At 41.9% G+C, this 21,277-nt stretch overlaps 1 protein-coding gene across 2 annotated transcripts in view; it reads right to left on the bottom strand.

Moving 5' to 3' along the window:
- CCDC81 (coiled-coil domain containing 81) overlaps positions 1-21,277 on the bottom strand; it is a 35,086-nt gene continuing 13,809 nt past the window's right edge. For both annotated transcript variants that reach the window (XM_036259766.1, XM_036259765.1), the window contains 10 exons: positions 19,944-20,062; positions 18,215-18,338; positions 15,529-15,622; positions 15,015-15,161; positions 13,996-14,100; positions 10,995-11,167; positions 9,737-9,815; positions 9,018-9,238; positions 2,528-2,653; positions 1-142 (listed from right to left, as the gene is read on the bottom strand). In XM_036259766.1, the coding sequence (XP_036115659.1) occupies positions 1-142; positions 2,528-2,653; positions 9,018-9,238; positions 9,737-9,815; positions 10,995-11,167; positions 13,996-14,100; positions 15,015-15,161; positions 15,529-15,622; positions 18,215-18,338; positions 19,944-20,062 (1,330 nt within the window). The remainder of the gene's footprint in view (positions 143-2,527; positions 2,654-9,017; positions 9,239-9,736; positions 9,816-10,994; positions 11,168-13,995; positions 14,101-15,014; positions 15,162-15,528; positions 15,623-18,214; positions 18,339-19,943; positions 20,063-21,277) is intronic.

Below are 21,277 nucleotides of genomic sequence, written 5' to 3' on the forward strand. Positions count from 1 at the left end.
TCACACAAACAGCCGGGACCCCCGCAGGTACTTGTTCAGTGGCCACAGGTTGCTGTGGCCCACGTTGGAGGTGCTCCTCTGGCACTGCTTGCAGCGCTGGTACTTCTCACACTGGTCCAGCAGGAACAGCTTGTCTGCGGCCCTGGGGAGGGGTCAGGAGGAGCAGCCGTGAGCGCACGGTCCCGGAGTCCTTGCTCAGGGCCTGGCGTGGAAGCCAGGGCAGTGGAAGGGATGCAAAAGAAAAGTAATACCTGGACCCCCGCCCTCCAGGAGCTTACCACCCACCTGTCCTCTCCCACGTGCAGTCTCTCCCCCTCCACACTGCCACCTGCAGTTCACCCCAGCATGGCCTCTCCTGCTTCCAGTCCTCTGCCAGCTCCTCATTCCCCAGGAAATAAAAGGCTCAGGTGCCTGCACAGTACTGACCCGGCCCTCCTCCCCAGCCACGCCCCCCGAGACCCTCAGAGAACACAGGACTGGCCCAAGGTCACACAGCCAGCTGCATGTGCCTCAAAGCCCCCATGTTTGCTGCTTTGCCCTGAGGACGCACTGTTACCCGGCAGGCTCCCCAGAGACAGAGACCGAGAGGGAGATCAGGCCATCAAACTGCTGGTTGACAGTTAACACCGCAGCACGGTTAAGAGTACACTTGCAGTGAAACATCACAGGAGGCCAGGGACCTCTGGAGAGTTAGGGCAGGAGAGGGGAATGGAGACGAGGAGGACACAGGAGGCTCAAAACAGATGAAGAGAGGGACATGCCAGCTTCCCACTTCAATATCTGCTCTTGATCATGCAGGGCATGCCCAGTGTGTTGCCCTGTGCTACAAAAGTTTCTACATGGGTGAAATTCTGTAAAATGCAGCATCAAGGGCAGCCTTAAAATGAAAAGGCAATCTTGGCAGTAGGCAGGGGAAGGCCTACCTGGCTGGCCTTGGCAATGGTATGGAGCATCATGCGCTCACTGCAGACATCTGAACCTTGTGTTTGCTTTCGCCTTTTCTCTTTCAAACCAACCATTTCCTTCTTCCTGCCTGCTGCCTGCGGGCGTCCCTGCCCACACTTGACCTAAATCTTCAGGGCAGAGGTCTGCTCTCTTCCAAAACCCAGCTACAGTGATCCCTGTCCTTAATCTCTCTGCCTTTTACCTGCTTTCCCCAGCACTGAGGAGGTTTGAAGTCTCCAACTCCCCTTGCCCTTGCTCTTTCAAACAACCAAACACCCCCACTTCCCTTTGGAACCTATTTCCCATGTCATCCCTCATACTTCATTGTCACAAAATATGGGTTCTACTCATTACAAAAACAGGCCAAAAAAAAAAGGCCTTAAAAGAAAATCTAAACGAAAAAGGAGAGTTTCAGATCAAGACCCATTACAACAATTTTTTACCCATGATAACAGTTAGTTGATAATTGGCAATTTAAAATATTTTGGTAGCCCTGGCCAGTTTGGGTCAGCGGTTAGAGCGTCAGCCTGCGGTCTGGAGAGACCCGGGTTCAGTTCCCGCTAAGGGCATGTACTTCGGTTGCAGTTTGTCCCCGGCCCTGGTTGGTTGTGCGGGTGGCAGCCACTCGATGTGTCCCTTCACGTCGATGTTTCTCTCTCTCTCTCCCTTCCTCTCTCTCCCTCCCACTCTATCTGTACAAAAAATGGAAAAATATCCTCGGGTGAGGATAAAAAATAATAATAATAATAAAATATTTTGGTATATTTAGGTTTTTATAACATTTGATCGTATATAGGCTTGGGTATGTTTTTTTTTTCCCCCAAGTTTTTAACGTTCTATGAAATCATACCTTACATTGGTAAAGAGTTTTAATTTTTTAAGAGTAGTGCTTTTCCACCTCCTCATTTGATCCCCCAAAACACCTGTGTTAGCGAAGTCAGGCAGATGTCTACATTCCATCTTACACATAAGAAAATGCTAGCTGCCTCTCCAAAGTTAGTGTTAGTTTTCAAAGCCATGAGTGGAGTCCCTGAATCTAGATTGTAGAGAGATCGCTGCAGAGAGGGAACAGGGATACGATAGTACATTTCAGGAAGATGTTTTCGGTTGGTTCCATAGTGGGTTTCGTACTTTTCCAGTTGCCCATCTTACCCACAACCCCTGGACTCTGCCCGAAAATGATCATGCTGTAAGCCTTGGCTGTGTTCCGGTGGAAACTCAATCTCCCTATTTCCAAAGAGAATTCCCGCCCCCTCGCCCCAAGCCTCCCCACCCTCCCCCTAAAAAGAAAATAAAGCCACCCTGTGCAGAGGCAAGGATTCGGCCAGAGAGGGCAGCTGAGTGACACACGCCCAACAGTCTCCAATCCCATATTAGCAGCAGACGTGTCTCATACTCGGAGCAGCTTTTCTCACTGAACCCAGAATTCTCTTCTCTACGAAGTTCCACAGGCGGCCACTACTAACCAGCTGGAGTCGGCCCTTGAAACCTATTTGCCATCCCATGATTAGAGGAAAGTAAACAAGGAGCAGAGGGGATTTAATTTGCAAATAAAGAACATCTGGTTCAAATCAGGTATTACCGCTCGAAAGCCTTCTCCTCCAGGTCCCGCTGCCTCTTCATTTCAGCACTCCGTTCCCAGTCCTCCTGTAAGCTTTGGTTCATCCTGTTCACTCGCTCCAGCTCAGCATTCCTATCTGCCAGGTGCCTGGAGAGAACAGAATAGTCAGGTTCCCTTCACAATGCTGGGAAGGGCATGCACCAGCCTCGGGAGCCCATTCCTTTTATGGTAAATTAAACAAAAACCTTCTGGTTTTGCTCACTACTCTTTGAAATGTACTAAGAGACATGAACACTGGGGAAAAAAATAGCGAAACTCCTAGCTCTCAAATAATTGATGGGTTTAGGACCTTTCATCTTCAATCCTGGTTTAAGTTAGCAGGATTGAAACCTGTTTCCAATGAGCAAATTCAGCCTTTATAGCTATTGATTTCCTCTGAGGCTCTGAAGAATCATCTCAAATGGATTTCCAATACTTTATATTTTGTTCCTTTTATCCCAGCCTCTCGGCTGTCAGCAATCAGCCTACCAGTTGCTATAAGCATTTTACAAGATAAAGTAGACAGGTGTACAAAGGGGAAAAAGAAACAGAAGTGACTAGGCAAAAGAAAATGAAGTTGAGAAAATATCTAACATTGTAAAGAAAGTAAAGCAAAAAAAAAAAGGAGTGTTTGGTGAAGGTCAAATCTTCATAGAAGTGACTGCTGTATAATCTCTTCAAGAACTATGTTCCAATATTCCCAATGTTAAGTGCTTCTATTACAAGTCTCCAAATGTATAGTCATTGCTATCATGAATCACTTTAAATCTGGTTCAAACTATTTATATGTGTCTATTTCTTGCCAAACAAAAACGCTTACCATCAGCTTTCAATAAAGTCTAGAAGGGACTTCACTCTCTGTGACCTTGATTTAGCCTGCTCTCAAGGGCTTTGTGTTACAGGGAGCAACCACCACTAGGTGTCAGGACCCACCAATAAAAATCAATAATGTGCTCTGTGCTCATTCACTTTTCCTAACAGCATGGCCACATTTTCCTCTAACAAGCATTGGTTCAAGCACTCATAAAGATTAAATGAAATACACAGAAAGTACCAATGACTGTCACACGATGGGAGCTCAATAACTGAATGGTACTTACAATACGTATTTTTATAACCTTTTTTATAGCTATTTTAATTGTAGTAAAAAATACATAACATAAAATCAAGCATCGTAACACCACTTGTAAGTGTCCAGATATATAGTGTTAACTATATTAATATCATTATGCAACCAACATCCAGACACTTTTCACCGCATAAAAAATTGAAACTCGCCCTGGCCGGTTTGGCTCAGTGGTTAGAGCGTCCGCCTGCGGTCCGGAGAGACCCGGGTTCGGTTCCCGCTAAGGGCATGTACCTCGGTTGCAGTTTGTCCCCGGCCCTGGTTGGTCATGCGGGTGGCAGCCACTCGATGTGTCCCTTTCACATCGATGTTTCCCTCTCTCTCTCTTCCTCTCTCTCCCTCCCGCACTGTCTGTACAAAAAAATGGAAAAATGTCCTCCGAAAGAGGATTAAAAATAATAATAATAATTTAAAAAAAAAAAAGCCCTGGCCGGTTTGGCTCAGCAGTTAGAGCGTCGGCCTGCAGTCCGGAGAGACCCGGGTTCGGTTCCCGCTAAGGGCATGTACCTCGGTTGTAGTTTGTCCCCGGCCCTGGTTGGTCGTGCGGGTGGCAGCCACTCGATGTGTCCCTTTCACATCGATGTTTCTCTCTCTCTCTCTCCCTCCTGCTCTATCTGAACAAAGAATGAAAAAGTGTCCTCGGGTGAGGATAATTTAAAAAAAAAAATTGAAACTCTATACTCATTAACCAACTCCCCATTTCTCTCCCCCTCTGGCAACCACCATTCTACTTTGTTTTCAAGAATCTGACTACTCTGAATATCATCTATAAGTGACATCATATAGTATTTGTCTTTTTGTGACTGACTTATTTCACTTAGCCTAATGTCCTCAGGGTTTATCCATATTGTGACATCACAATTTCCTTCCTTTTTAAGGCTGAATAATATGCCATTGTATGTGTATAACTACATTTTGTTTATCCATTCATCTGTGGTTGACCATTTGGGTTACTTTCATTGCTCACCTATTGTAAATAATGCTGATATGAACAGAAGTGTGAAAATATCTCTTCAAGATTCTGCCTTCAGTTCTTTTGAATTCAAATCATATTATAATTCCACTTTCAGTTTTTTAAGGACTCGTCATACTGTTCTCCATGGTGGATGCACCATTTTAAATTCCCACAACAGTGCGTAGGGTTCCTATTTTTCCACACCCTTGCCAACACTTATCATGTTCTGGCTTTTTCATAGTTGCCATCCTAATGGGTGTGAGGTAGCCTCTCTCTCTCTATCTTGGTTTCCTTTATTTTTCCCCTTTACATCATATTTGCATTTTAGTGGTTTTGTTTACCACAAAGTAGACAGTTTTCTTCCTTTCTCATCTTTTGAATAGTTTAAAAGAAGTGCTTCTTAAATGTTTCACAGTGTGTGTGGTTGTAAGGAAAATCTGTAATTGTTCTTGATTTGTATATTTCACAAGGCAATCCAACCACAGATCTTATAATCCAAGATAAACAATAGCACATCTTATCTTTGCATTTATAAAAAATTATTATACTGTTCAGCAAATGTATAAATGTTTTCTTTTCATAAAGCCCTAGGAAAATTAAGATAGCCGTCTTATATGTATACATTATACTGATATACAGATACATCTTAAATAGTGAAATACTTTTTCCTACAGCTACGTAAGTGACTTGCAGGGGAAAACATGAACAATTTGCTAACTGCTTATTCCAGTCAGAACTGCCATAGAGATACATATATATGATTGGAATTAAATTTTTTAATTGTATAATATAAAACACATATTTTAAACCTTACCTTCCTACCTTGCCATCTTGTTCACTGGAGTGAAGAATCACTGTATCTGAGGTTCACATAAGTAAATATTCAACAAAACATGAACTATTTCTTATCTTGGAAAGGCAAAAGCTGAGTTAAGTGCTACATGACCTCTGTTTCAAACAGAGCAGACGACGAGAGCTGATGGTCGAACAAGGCTCACGGTGTACGATTCAGGGAATGTGGAAATTGTTTGTTAGTGAACAGCTAGCTCATTGTGGTTTTCATTTGCATTTCCCTAATAATAACATAGATATTATTCTGTTCTCCACATTAATGATGTTGAGCATCTTTTCATATGCTTTATGGCCATTATTATATTATCTTTGGAAAGATAGATTAAAAAGTTGGTTTAATTTAAATGCCTAGAAAGAAAATGAAGTAGGGTTCGAGGGGAGGCAACTAGTGTCCTCACAAGACTGCTGGTGGATGCAAACGGCTGCACCTTTTTTTTTACAAAGCGAACTGTGAGTACCTGGTAATATTGAAAGCGTTCCATATGCTTGATCTAGCAAGCCCAGTTTTAGAAATTTATCCAATAGGAACCAAAAAAAGTATAAATTATATGTAAAACCAGAACATATTGAAAATGTTTAAGGCAGCCTGGCTGGGTTGCTCAGTGATTGAGCATCCACCCATGCACCAGGAGGTCGCTGGTTTGATTCCTGGTTAGGGCACAGGCTCAGGTTGTGGGCTAAATCCCCAGTGGGGGGCATGCAGGAGGCAGCCAATCGATGTTCTCTCTCATCAATGTTTCTATCTCTCTGCCTTTCCCTTCTTCTCTCTATAATTGATTTTTTAAATGTTTTTTAAATAGAAATGTTGAAGGCAAAATTGTTATAGCAAAATATCTGGAAACAAAGTGAATGTTCATGAATAGTACAAAAGTAAAATTGCAATAATCTATATTATAGATAGTATTCTTTTATTAAATTAGAACAATGAATTTTATATATATGTACCAACATAAATATAAATTAATGACACATTATAAGATTAAAGCCCTGGCCGGTTTGGCTCAGCAGTTAGAGCATCAGCCTGTGGTCCAGAGAGACCAGGGTTTGGTCCCTGCTAAGGGCATGTACTTAGGTTGCAGTTTGTCCCCGGCCCTGGTTGGGTCGTGTGGGTGGCAACCACTCGATGTGTCCCTTTCACGTCGATGTTTCTCTCTCTCTCCCTCCCACTCTATCTGAACAAAATATGGAAAAATGCCCTCAGGTAAGGATTAAAAAAAAAGATTAAAGACAGGTTAGGTTGTAATGTATGAAAGCTCATAGGTATCACTTTCATTTACAAAAATGGAAGGAAAATCATATGTGCACATTGTTTTAATATATTTGTAAAAGATAGGAAAAAATATAAAAGTTTACATATTAACCTTAACACTGACTACTTGGACGGGAGAAATTATTAATATGTTTTTTTAATCTCTCCACCAATTAACATTTTAATTAGCATGAATTGTGGGTTTTTCCCCCAGATGGGGGGGGGGGAATCGACGGGAAAGGGACACATGGAGTGGCTGCCACCCACATGACCAACCAGGGCCGGGGACAAACTGCAACCAAGATGCGCGCCCTTAGCGGGAACCAAACCCGGGTCTCTCTGGACTGCAGGCCAACGCTCTAACCGCTGAACCAAACCGGCCAAGGCTATTATATTTTTTTAAAAACAAACACAGAAAAGATTTTTTAAAAAATAAAACAAGTAAAAACGACCTTAGCAAGCCTGTTGGAATTACACAGACTAAATGATCCCCGGGAAGCAAATGGCCTTCTATTTGCCGCACACAGCCCTGCGCTCACATCTTGATGAACCAGAGGGCGGGGAGTTGGGAGAGACGAGACGCGAGACAAACGGAGTAACAAGGGTCTGAGCTGCACAGAAAACAAGATCTGAGACCACGGAGACAGCCAAGCGAAGACCACGGTTCGTGTGTGTTCAGAGCTCTGCGGTTTCCACACGTGCTCCCACACGCGATCTCGTGACCCTCTTAGTAAGGACAGGCAGGGCAGCGGGGACTGTCCTCGTCTCTCAGGAGGAGAGGAGCCCTCCGAGACCGCGTGTGCAGTCCGGCTCAGGTCAGGCCGCTTGCGGGCCACAGGGTTCACCCTCCTAACTCCAAGCGGGGCAGACCAACTAGAGAAGCCAAGGGCTCAAAGCGGAGGAGGAAACTGCAATGATCCCTGCAACAAGTGCCGAGGGTCCCGGCACTGGCTGTGACAGCACGTGTGGAAAGGCAGACCACCATGGGACAAGAAGAGACAGAAGCTGTCCACAAGAACGATTTCATTTAATCCTCAACCACCCCTAACAACTGATAAGGAAACCAGTGCCCTAGGAGGTGTGTAACGTGCAATATCCCACCAGTGAAATGGCAGAACCACATCCATCCATCAGAACGGACTGGACGTGGTCTTGGAGACTCCAGGTATTCGTGCATGAGGGGAAAGGTCTGGAGAGGGGATGGGGCGATCCCAGGGAGGGCGGGGCAGCAAGGGTGCATGTGTGGGGCTTGAGGCAATAGCTACTTTTCAAGAAGTATAAAAATGTTTCAATATTTTAGCAAATAATATAGACATACAAATATATATTGTCCTGGGCAGATGCACAACTATCCCACATGTGACTTGACTCTCAAAGCCATGCATTTAACTACTCTTAGCTCTCTCTACTAAGCCAACCTCACCCTTGTCACTAGACACTCCTTCTTCAACCTACTGCTCTATTCCTATTTCCGTGTCTGAGCCTACCTGGTACTTAGAACATAAAGATCTTTGCATCATCCTACTGCACATTTATAAAATTTTAATAAAATAACTTCTCTTCTTGTGTGAGTACAACTGCCTTCTAAAAAGAGGAGATTCCTTTGGCCCTGGCTGGTTGCTCAGTGGTTAGAGCATGGGACCCATACACTGAAGGGTCACTGGTTTGGTTCCTGGTCAAGGGCACATACCTCAGTTGCAGGTTCAATCCCCAGCCCTGCTGCATGGATGTTTCTCTCTCTCTCTCTCTCTCTCTCTCTCTCTCTCTCTCTCAATCAATGGAAAAAAATATCCTCAGGAGAGGATTAACCCCCCCAAATTTTTTTCTTAAATAATGAAAAGAGGAGACTCCTTTGAAGAAAAGTCCATTTGGAACTCCTGAGCACTTTGATGATTTTATAAGACTCCCCATTGGTGGAATAACTAATTAGGCCTTTTAAGAAACTAAGTGGTGTTTGAATTTAAAGGTACTTGCACTGATATGGCATGAAGTCCTCCTCTGCCCAACTGGTCACCTTCATCACCCCTCCCCAGAAATCATCAGTACAGCTTTCTGTATGCTCAGTTCTTTGAGGGAAGGGGGTTTAGTGGGTTTACTTTGATAACTTTTCTTCATAGGGTGAATTGTGAGGATGAAATGAGATAAAGCATGTAATAAGCTTAGAACAATATTTTGCACATAGTAACTCCTCATTGTGTCCACTATTGTTATTGTGTGTCTGCTCTTGGGGGGGAGGGGTGGATCAGGGAGAGGAGGAAGGGAGGAGGAGGAATGATCTGGGGTCTCCTACTCTTTCTGTGTGTTCTGAAGCATCAGCAAATCCCGCCTCTGGTCCACCAGTTGGTCCAGGATGGCTTTCCTCTTGTGCTTAGCAGCTGTCTCCAGCTGGTGCTTCATGTAATTCTGTTCTCGCTTTCGCTTTTCTACCCACAGGTCATCCTCATTCTCACCAAAGATGGGCTCGAAAGAGTCTGGCTCAGATATGGGCAGCTGGGGGAATTTGTTCTTTATCTGAAACAGGGACACACATAATGCAGATTAGTTATACCAGGGAATAAACTTTATGCACAAGGCTGGAGCACAGTAAAATACCCAACACCTTACAGGAAGGAACAGGGGCCTCAAAACCACCAAAGGGATAACTCACATTACAGTATTCATACATATTTTTAGAATGCTATTGAAGCACTGCACATTTTTTTAATTTTTTAAAAATTTATCTTTATTGTAGAAAGTATTACAGATGTTCCCCTTTATCCCCAATTGTTTCCCTTCTCCCCACCCACCCCCACTTTACTGCACTATTGTCTGTGTCCACAGCTTATGCATATATGCACATAAATTCTCCGGTTTCTCTCTTCCTGCACCCCCCTTCCCTCTGACGTTCACCAGTCTGTTCCCTGCTTCTATGTCTCTGGATCTATTTTGTTCATCCGTTTATTTTGTTCATTAGATTCCACATATAAGTGAGAGCACCGCACAATTTTTAACTTAATAATGTTCCCTTACCTGTGCATCCAAAGCTCTCTTATAACACTCTGTTTCTTTCATCTTATCTTCTATATATTTGGCTCTTTGTGCAGCAAGTCTAGCAGTAAAGGATAAGAGAAGGTGGGGGCAGAGTTAGTTACTGAGTCTTTTTTAATACAGATTAACATCATCAAACATGTCTAATAAGTATTAATAGGAATAAGAGCCTGATAAGTAAAAAGTAATATTTTCCTACAGGAGCTTTCAGTTTTAAGAAAGAAAATCATAATTTAAATCCATATGCTAGTGGACAGTGTATTGAGCACAGGACAGACTAGACAGGTACAAGCAGGTGACCAACCATACTATACAAAGGCACTACTACTAAGACAGGCACTTTTCCTTGCCCCAAGCTTTAAAAAATTCTGATAGAAAAGGAGAAAGTGTCTATTCATTCTATAAAATGATTCATCATAAGATTCCTTTTAAAGAAAAGTGATCTTTCCTATTATAAATTATGATTCTTTTTATATGTAACGTCCAGGGAATGCACATGAGTATAACAGAACATTCACATTTTATGAGAATTTTTTGGTCCCAGAAATTAGTGTATTTGTTTTAGAACTCTCTCACTCTGGAGCGGCCTTCTTAATTGCTTTCCTAACCTCGGTAGCAGAAGCGTGGCCCCTTAGGCATGTTTGAATGTGGCCCTGATCCTATCCTGGGCCCCCGAGAATTCAAACGGGACTAGTCAGATTCCCTTGCCTGAAAATTTGGAATTGAGACTGACATTCATTCACATTTAAACTGGAATAAAGATAACTAAAGACAATGTCATTTAAGGAGCTGCGGGCGTGAGCAGAGGGAAAGCTTTTATGACATGGCCTTTAGTCCCATAGTTCCTGTCCTCAGGTTCCATGGGACATCCCTACACACTTCTAATAAAACCTCAGTTTTGCCTTGAGATCACCTGGGAAGAGCTGGGAGTGATGCCCCGCTCCAGACACGTCCCTTCTTCCATCTACCAGTATCAGTGATCACAAAACGAAACAGAGTGAGACTCTACAGTTAAAGTAATTATACATGGGCAATCATTACTGTAATGATCATTATACTAATATTGGGTTTTTCATTTTTCTAATGAAATGTTATGCTGGCAACTAGCTGGGTTAGTTTGCTCATTTGGTTACAGTTGTGCTAAACCACCAATGCTGAGTCAATCCCATAAGCTTCACATGAAGTTAGCTTCGCGTGAAAATTCCCGCTCCGTTTTCCGAGCGTGTCCAGCTACACTCACTCCTCTGTGAGCTGCACTTGCTCCAGGCGTTCCATCAGCTCTTTGTTTTCTCTCTGGTTTAGTTCCTTCTTCCGTCTATTATCCATTTGTTTCAGGAGACTTTGGAAATGTTCCTCTCTCTTTAAAGCCTTAATCTCAGGACTGAATGGCCGTTTATCAAATAGGAAGGATTTCTAGAATGAAAGAGAAGCAATCTATTTTTTCTAGAATACCAAAGAGCAACAAAGAATAAATGTAATTCAGGAGGCTAAAATTAATCAGGAAGTATTTATATTTCTAAATCCCCAATGTATTGACTAGCTAGTAACCCACAGAATAATAGGAATGTGCTTAAGGATAAATCCGAGCAGAACTGAACAAAGCCCAGTATCACAGAGAGAGATGAAAAAAAAAAAAGACTTCATGGAGTAGGTCCGGAGCCTGTACCTACAACACAGAGCAGGAAAGAAGAAGGGATTCTGAGAGTGCAAAAGCATGAGCAAGGACAGAGAAGAGGTGGGAAGAGGGAGGACTGAACACTCGCTCTGGGCCTGGCCATTCTAGACACTGAGGGTTCAACAGTGACCCCGAACGGAGACCCAGCCCTGCCCTCATGGAGCCTGCATCCTGGAGCAGGAAACAGACAGTGAGCGAGTAAACAATACATCAGATCATTTAAGGCCGTGACAAATGCTATGAAGCCCTTGTCATAGCGTGTGACTGGGTGGAAACAGAATTCAGTTGGTTGGTTATTAGGGAAAGCTTTTCAATGGAAATGATTTGAATCACCTTCATTGCAAATATCAGAAGACCTATGTCCCATACAGAAGGAACAGCGAGTGCAAAGACCCTAGTTGAAAACAAGCTTAGCCATGTTTAATATGCAGAAAGAAGGTCTATGTGGCGGAGGCATAGTGAGCAGGGGAAAGTAGAGGTAGATAGATCAAAGTTGGTTTATATTTTATTTTAATGCAATGGGAGCATTAGATACGCTTTGGTTAATCATTTTGAAAGGTCACTGTGTGGACAATAGGTTGTAGAAGGACAAGAAGGCTAATAGCAAGCCTGATTAGGGTGCGTATTGCAGAAGTTCAGCCTTATAGGGTGGTAACACTGAAGATGAAGAGATCTTAGATACATTTGGAAATAAAGGCAACTGGACTTGCAGACGCTTGGATATGGGGGGCAGAGGAGAAGGAATCTGGAATCAGGTGCATGGAACTGTTTGCATGGTGAGGTCACTTACTAAAATGGGAAAACTGAGAGAAGAACAGGTTGAGAAAGTGAATCAAGAATCAAAGTTCTGTTTTGGTCTTTTTAAGTTTAAGATGTTTACAGATATATCAAAGAAGAGATACTAACTAGGCAGTCATAAATATAATATGCAACGTATTAAGAGGTCACAGAGATCGTGCCTAAATCTCAAAAGCTCTGTGTTCTCCCTCCCTCCCTCCCTGCCACCCCTGCCTGGAAGGTTCTTGTTCCACTCAGGTCATCTCCTAACTCCAGTATACCAGGGAGTCTTGCCCAATCTCTGGTCTGGGTTAAATGACTCTTCTCTTTGTTCACTTAGTGCCATGTTCAAAGACTTACCAAAGCATTTAGTACACCACACTCTTGTCGCTCAATTTGAATCTGTCTCCCCCACTATCTTCTTTAGCAAGGAACCCTGTCTTACTCATCTTTGTATTCCTAGCCACCAGCACAGCAAGCACACAGAAATGCACTGATAAATGTTTGACGATGAATAAAGAAAACCGATTTTATTGGCTGTATATCCAGAGTGTCAGACTACCCCTAGATGGTAGGTAAAAGCAGAAGGATTCAGGCAGAAGTAAGGGTAGGCACATAATGATTAAAAACATTAAATCCATGACAGAGCAGGTAGTCCGCCTCCATCTGAAGCTGGGTTTCTCAAACTTTAATGTGCCCACAGATCACCTACGTATCTTACTCAAGTGTAGATTCCCATTCTGGAGGCCTGGGTGGGGACCTTAGATTCTGCATTTCCAACGAGCCATCAGGTGATGCTCGTTCTCTCTTTAGACTAGCTGTTCCTACCGCCCACCACAGCTCCCGGTGGGGAGTTTCCATCATGAACAAGCACTGCAGTGACTAATGGGACCTGCACTGGGAATGTGCAGTGTGGAGGCAGCACCACACCCCTCCCGCCCTGGAAGTGTAATCTCGCACAACCCACTCTGCCCCTCTGCCAGTTAAATCCTGCACTACAGTGTAAAAGAGAAAGGGGGCCAGACCCCAGACTGACAAGCTCCCGGGGGGGGGGGCACACGGCAGGCCTTACACACTCCGTGACCAAAAGGAACCACACAGGGTGATCTGACCACACATTCCTAACTGGGCAGGTCACATAGCAGGTAGTCACCTCCCAGACCTACACCTTCCTTAGCAAAGGCCAATTACCATAAGTGAGCTCTGTCCAGCGTCCTTCCGCGTCTAGGACAGCAAACCTTTGAAAGGCCAGAGGAACTTTCTTTTCCTGTTCCTCAAAGGCCCAGTGCTGGCCCCAGAGCACGAGACCATCAAACCCCACAGTGTTACCTTGTTACTTACATACCATCTTATGTATTTTAATTTTAATTAATTTAATTTAATAATCTAATTTTAATCTCTCTGTATGTTCATTGTTAGCTATCCTGTACCCACAAATGTAAAAGAGACATATGTTCCTCTATTTTGATGTTTTTTTTATCCAATCCCAGAGATTTACTCACTTTGCTTTCTCTCACCTCCTTAATCTACCACCAACGGATTTCATGTAACTTCCTTATGTTCTCTCCTTTGATTCTAACATAAAATAAACTGCAAAATTGCCCATTCTCCGGAGCATTTTCGCAATCCTTTGAGATTTTGCCCCCAGGCATGTCTTCAAAATTTTGATTCAAATAAACTCTTCTAACACTTTTCTATAGGCTGGACATTCTTTTGCTGACAACAGAGTGTGAACCCAAACTTCACACATGAGGCAGGTATTCACAATAAAAATTTTGAAAAGACTCACATAAAATTCAGGTTTCTCATTCTTGTGGATTCTCATAGCTTCAGCAACTCCAAGATTATAGGCAGCATTTTTTTGATTCTGTTCTCTACTAGCCAGATTTCTCATCTTCAAGGGGAAAAAACACATGGAAATACAGCCTTTAAAAAATGTAATTCTATTACATTAAAATAATCCAACCAAGGTAGAAACCTGCCTTTTGAAGGCAATGGGACTTTCCGATGTCTTCATAGATTTATAACAGTGGGTTGGAGACGGTTTTTAATCTCCAGTTCTTAGGCTTCAAGCAACCCCTCTACAGGGACCATAAGAAGGGATGGGTCTGGCTGGTATGGCTCAGTGGTTGAGCATCGACCCATGCACCAAGAGGTCGCCAGTTTGATTCCCAGTCAGGACACATGCCTAGGTTGTGGGCCCGCTCCCCAGTGGGGGGCATGCAGAAGGCGGCCAATCGATGATCTCTCTCATCGATGTTTCTATCTTTCTCTCCCTCTTCCTTTCTCTCTTTCTAAAATTAATAAAGAAAAAAAATTATTAAAAAAAAAAAAAGGGGGGATGGAAGATTCCATAAGTGCTTACCTGATATCACAAATGCAGGAAAGGGGAGAGGGTCAGTTATTGGAGACCACAGACCAATTATTGACAAATGCAAAAGTGTCATTCTGTCTTGATTTTTGAGAAAGGCCATGAATTTGAAGAAAAAAGCCTTGACCAGGATTGTATTTGACCAGAAATAAAAAATAAAGCCATATAAACCCACGAATTCCACCTTTAAAACTCAGTCCTTGTTGGGAGAAGAGGGGAATCAGTGACATGTGCAAACATTCAGCTGCTTGAATGTTCACCCCACTGTCATTTATTATCAGTGAAAAGTTGGACACAACCTAAGTTTAGTTCTTCAGTGTGTAAACAATTAAGTGTGTTACAGTACAGGCGTATGATAGAATATTTTAAATGGCATTTTATAATCATGTTCTACGGTCCCACATTCAATAAACACTTTCATCGAGGAGTTGAATTACCTGGTGTTTGAAGAAAGTCTCTTGATCTTTCAACATTTGATACTGCTGTAGGAGTCGCTCATCTTCTGTCTCTCTCCTCTTCCTCTCCTCACTGTAGTACAACGGGGAATTCCGCTGGGCCCGTTGCAAACAGACGTAACACATCTCCTACAACACCAAGTTTCACGACAAATTAAGTTTTACCTTTTCCTTTTTTCCTGCACAAGCTCTCCGAAGGCTGGGTGTATCAAAAAGCATGTGTTATAACAAGATATGTTAACCTTAATTAGCAAAATAAGATTTGCAGAGTGGGCCCCTATTCAAGAGGATTTACTGAACTCTCATTTGATCAGAAGTGCCTATAGCAAATGAAAATTAGTAAGAGATTTCTCAACCCTGTTTCTAACTAGTTGGTTGACTAGTAGAAAGATTGATCATGGCCCAATCACATATTACAGAGTGATTCCCAGACCTCTCACTGAGAAACAGAAGTCAGAGGAAGATTCTGACTGAGTTTTATTTGAAGACACTGTACCTGTCCTGCCTTATTGTGATCCCGGCAAGCAGTGGCTGGGGGAAATTTAGTTTTCATTTCATTGTCATTTTTCAGACACCGTGGAGATGATAAGCTATAAAAACAATGCAACATTAATTATTGTTTAATACAGTGTGACATCAAGAGCAATGAGAATTTTAGAGGCAAGTATAAATATAAAAGAAAGAATAAATAAATATCTGAATAGTTTTCTTCAAAGCATCTGTATGTATAGAGTTTAAGAGCCTATACTTTATGTCAGATAAATGTGGTGTTGACCAGATTTTTTTGCTTACAAACTAACTGGCATTAGACAAGCTGGTAGTCTTGCAAAGTCTCAGTAACCAGTTCTGTGAAATGGGGATAAACGTTGTTGATTCTACAAAAATGTATTGAGTGCTTACTATGCACATTGCTCTCAACATGAGAAATGCAGTGAAGAACAGCGCGCGCGCACGCACACACACACACACACACACACAGATCCTTGTCCCCATGGAATTAACATTCTGATGGGAACACACAGCCAGCCAATAAACAAGAAAAATAAGTAAACTATATAGTATTTTTTATGGTGATAAGTGCCATGCAATGCTGGAGAAATAGAGTATTAAACCATAAATACAATGGCCTGGGAAGTTCTCACCGAGAAAGGGACATTTGAGTAAATACCTGAAGGAAATGAGAAAAAAATAATGCAGCTACCTGATGAAAAGTGCATTCTAGGCAGAGCAAATGAGTGCAAAGACCTTGAAGTAGGGGCACACTGTGTTCAGTGCAGCTAGAGGGAGATCAGAGATCAGGCAGCATCCTGCAGGCCATAACAATGCCTTTGGCTTTTGTCCTGGGTGAAAACGGGATGCCACTGAGGGTGCAATGACCAGCATCAGCAAAGCTGTTGAGAAGACAGCAGCCCCTCATATTGTAGCTACTAGGAAGGCAATTTGACGCACATCTTTTTGAGGATAATCGTAATGGGCAGCAAAGGCTTAAAAAATGGTCTCCTCCCTTATCTCTGAAATTTCACTTTAACATTTTTATCCTATCCAATACTCAATGTGTGCAAGGAATTATGTGTAATTATATTTATCACAACATTATTTTAAAAAACTAAAACTCATCTAAATATCCATTAGGAGATTGGTTAAACAAAGGTGTAATCAATGAGATGATATGCAATCATTTGTTCATGTTTTAGAATATTTAAAGCCATGGGCGTCTTCACTACTTACTGTTCGGTGTATCAAAGTGTTACAAGTGTTCAGATTATCTCAGTTTTATTTAAAATGTGTATATATGCTGCAAATATAAATATATGTATATAATGGATATAAATTAAAATGAAAACTATAGTGGAATTGTGGGTGATTATTTAGCTCTCTTTTCTCATTTCTTTTTCAAAAATGTTATGATAAACATGTGTTACTTTAATAATCAGCACAAAAGACATTTGTTGGTCAACTTCTATGGGAAACCTTCACTAACAATCCCTAACAATTACTTTCCCCTCTGCAGTCTCTGTACTTGTTGGTTGTCTTCATCGCATATATTATTTCTTTGGTATCTAAGTAGGTTTGTATGTCTTTCATATGTCATATATCTCTGTATCTTCAGCGACTAGAAACTGCCTGGCACATGATAAAGCTCAGTGTTTTTTGGATTGAACTAAATTACAAAGTACTAGACATTGAACTTTCAATTATATTTCATAACAGTGAGATTATCCCACACAAGCATGCTAGGGTTTTGAACATGACTTTAATAACCCAGAAAGTACATACATTGCACACATGATAGCTGATACATTGTGACACATTCATAAATTGAAAGCTGACAGCACAGTACAAGGCACATACGTACTCAATAAATCCTTGGATATGATTGACTGATTTGAGATCTTAAAAAGAATCCTACTCAAAGGAAGAAGGAGAAAATAGAAAATTTTTGACAGAAGAAAAAGACACAGCCATCCTAAGTTGCAATACATTCATTCATTCACTCAAAAAACATGATTACTGAGTGCCAGCCACGTATGGCAAAACTGCTTTCCAATTTGATCTAAATGTGAAATGGTGTCATGGCATAATATCCAAGAGCTCAGAAAACAACAAGGGAAGTTTTCACAAATCCACCAAGAAAGTTAGATGTTCCCTCCTCTGTGCTATTTTGTTTCCACTTATGTCATAGCATTTAACCTACTGAATGTATTGCTCTTTGTATGTCTGTCTGTCTTTCCCACTAGATCATGAGCGCTGATTGTCTCTATTATCCCCATTACCTAGTATATAAATTGTACTCAAGAATACTGGATGAAGGAATGAATGAATACTTACTTAAGTTCCCTGCATCAAGAACAGACTCAATGCCTTGGCCAGTTTTGCTCAATGCTTAGAGCCTTGGCCTGTGGACCAAGGGGTCACAGGTTCAATTTATGGTCAAGGGTGGGTACCTGGGTTGCAGGTTCGATCCCCACCCAGGTCAGGGTCATGCAGGAGGCAATCAATCAATGTGTCTCTCTGACATCGATGTTTTTTTCTCTCTACCCCCCCCCCCCCCTTTCTTCCTCTCCCACTGTAAAAAAGGAAAATGGAAAAATATCCTCCAGGGAGAATTAACCAAAAAGAGAAAAGAAAAGACTCAAAACTATATTTAGTAAAGTGTAACAGAAAAAATGTCAATGCATTACCTTTTGGGTTTCATATTCTTCCCCCAACTCCCACTCTGCTCAAACCTGTTTGGCAAGTTGACCCCTTTCTCTTTGCCAGAGGGGATAGCTTTTCTATCTGGAAGTTTCTTCGGTGACAACCTCTCTGTAGAATGAATAAAAGTAAGTTTTCCTTTCTACTTTAAATGGGTGGTTTGTACTTAACACAGATTTTTAAACTTATAATTTTACCAGGGAAAATTTTCACATGAGATACACTTTATCTTTAATACATTTTATCTTTAAATTATTGTCCCTTGCCCTAGTGTGGTTTAAAAATACCGGGTAGGGCAAAAGTAAGTTTACAGTTGTGAGTACATGAAACACAGAGTTTATTCTTGTATTATTATTAATTATTATATTAGTTTCCATACAAACAACTGTAAACCTACTTTTGCCCCACCTGGTATACATTTTTTCTGTATACTTATTACATGCAAAGAACTGACTGGGCACTTTAGAAACTACTAGGAGTCAAGTCTTCACCCTTAAAGATCTTTCAATAAGTAGTTGGAGAAAAAAAGTAAGATACAAACACAAGATATAAGAACTCCCATTTGTGGAGGCCTTACTACAAGCCAACAGTGCTGAGAGCTTTATATACATTGCGTAAATAGCTACTCAGGACAATGAAGCAAACTGTCTAAATCCCAAACAAATAGTGCAGTCTTTAAGGTCTGACATGTTCAGGGAAGAGAGAAGCTACTTCAGAACCAGCGATGAGAGAAGTGTTCATGGGGCACAGGAGATGTGAAAAGTGTGCTAAGAGGTATATAGGATTGGGATGTGTTGTAAGATAAGGAAGGACATTCAAGGCAGGGGGAAAAGTGAACAAAAGCATGACATCAGGGGAGGGTAAGGCATGTTAGAAGAACATGACTAGACAATGTTGCTCAAAGGAGTCTGTTGGGAACAGTGGCAGATGAGGCTAAGAAATGGAAGCATGTGAATATTAGGCTAAGGGTTTATATGTTATCCTGTGGGCCACGTTACAAAGCCAGCATCTCCAAGCCAATGTTCACCCATTGATATGGGTTTTTTGGGTCCAATCAGCCTTTTTTGTTTCAATGTCAATTCGTTGTCAACATTTAAAATCAATAGATTTTAGGATCTCTGCTTCTCTTGAAAACTCAGAAAATTTGATGACACTTTCCACAAATCAACAATCTGATAAAGGAATGGTCCTCTATCATCTGGCAACCCCTGTGGATCCCTAGGACCCTTTTGAAAAGCCTTTGAAGTTCTAGTTTTTTGTTTTTTTTTTCATATGTTTCAACCAAAACAATGCATCACAACAGATTAAATGAAGGCACAGATATGAGAATCCACTATCTTCTATTCGGCCAGATATGAAAGATATAAAATTGCCATTCTTCATTTTTCATAAAAACTATTATTGATGCTAACATGTCTCCCTATCACGTTGTATCCATCCCACTTGATGCATTTATGTTACCTGCCTGGACCCTGTAGGCATCTGAGTTTTGACCCCTGTAAGCAATGGGGAGCCAGCAAAGAGATCATAGTCTAAGAGCCTGAGCCATAAAGTGCTTAAAATAAGATACGGATTCTAGGAATAAGAGATGTTTGAGAGAAGAAGACCGTGATTATTCATGAATCTAACTTCATTTGCTTTTGGAATAAGAGTTTCTAAGCAATATGGTTGGGCTCATTAAACAGTAAAAAGTGACAGATTAGACCACTGGCGTACCTCTGATGCCTTCTTTGTCTGTCCAGTTTTTTAACTTGCATGTCCTTGGTTTATTCTTCCCACCTTCTTCTACAATGGTCTCCATGGGTGGTTTGTTCTCCATCTCCTTGAGCTCAAGCCTAGGAATAAGCCAAGATGTTTGTCCACCTGGACCTGGAGAGGTAACTGTGTGGATCCTCAATTCTGAGAAGCAACCCAGCTAGCTTGCTGATTCTGAAATAAGCCCACTGCTCTCAAGGGGGTGAATGCTTTGGTTTGCTGAGTACAAATCAACTGCTCACTCTCTTTGAAGCTAAGTCTGAGAGCTGACCAGAACCTTCCCCCTCCACACTGAGGGCTCAAAATCAACTCTTATATAAATAAGTAGCTTTAAAGGCCTGGATTTACATTTTTGGTTTTGGTTTCAGTTTGAATTTGTCTGTCTTTACCAGTTCTGTAACCAGATGTCATAGGGATGATACAGTACAAGCTTGAAGGCAAGGATTCATGGCCTGGTAGGCAGAGTATGCCCAGAAATAACCATTACACCCCACCTTCTTTCTCCTCCCCATTTCTCCATCCTTTCACCGGGCAAAACTGAGGGACCTGCAAAGGCACAATGGGAGAAGGAGTCTGTTCAGTTTGTGTGAGTAGTTATAGATTTTCTTTGGTCTCAAGTGCAGAGTGTTGGGTTCAAGTCTGAGTAAATTTACCTCCAGTACATTCAGAGGCCAAACTTCAGGTCAATCAAACACCTATAATTATTGTGAGTATTTGTGTCCTTGTGTCCATTTCTAGGATTTCTAATTGCCCTTGACTCAATGATTTCCCTCCTGGAATGCGTCAGCCAAAATACCTCCAAGGGGACCCGAATTTGCCTTCCAAAATATAGACATAAAGTGACTTGGAACCCATTGACTTATTTTTAATGAGTAGGGCAATGCGGTGCAGTAGAAACAACACGGGGACAGTCAGGAGCCAGGCTTTATGTCTGGCATGGGCCCTGATTAGTTGTGTGGCCATTTCGTCTGCAAGACGAGGGGCTGACTAACGAATCTCTAAGGCCCGCTCTGGCCTGCACACTGCTTTTCTGAGTGTGTGTCACACAGTCCTGCCAAGAGGGAGCTGTTCCAAACCAAGAAACACATGTCACAGACTCGATGAAACACGAGAAAATAATATTCTGGGAAGCTGGTTGTTATTCCCCAAACTTTCTCCACCTGAAATGCACAGTAGTTAATAGCAGAGATATTAAGAACACGATTAAGAGCACACAATGAGTGAGCGATGGCCAGAATGGAAATAAAACCCAAGTCTCCTGACTCTCACTCCAGTGTTCTCAATATGTTCCACTT

Source organism: Molossus molossus, unplaced genomic scaffold (genome assembly GCF_014108415.1).
Source record: "Molossus molossus isolate mMolMol1 unplaced genomic scaffold, mMolMol1.p scaffold_m16_p_13, whole genome shotgun sequence".
NCBI lineage: Eukaryota > Metazoa > Chordata > Mammalia > Chiroptera > Molossidae > Molossus > Molossus molossus.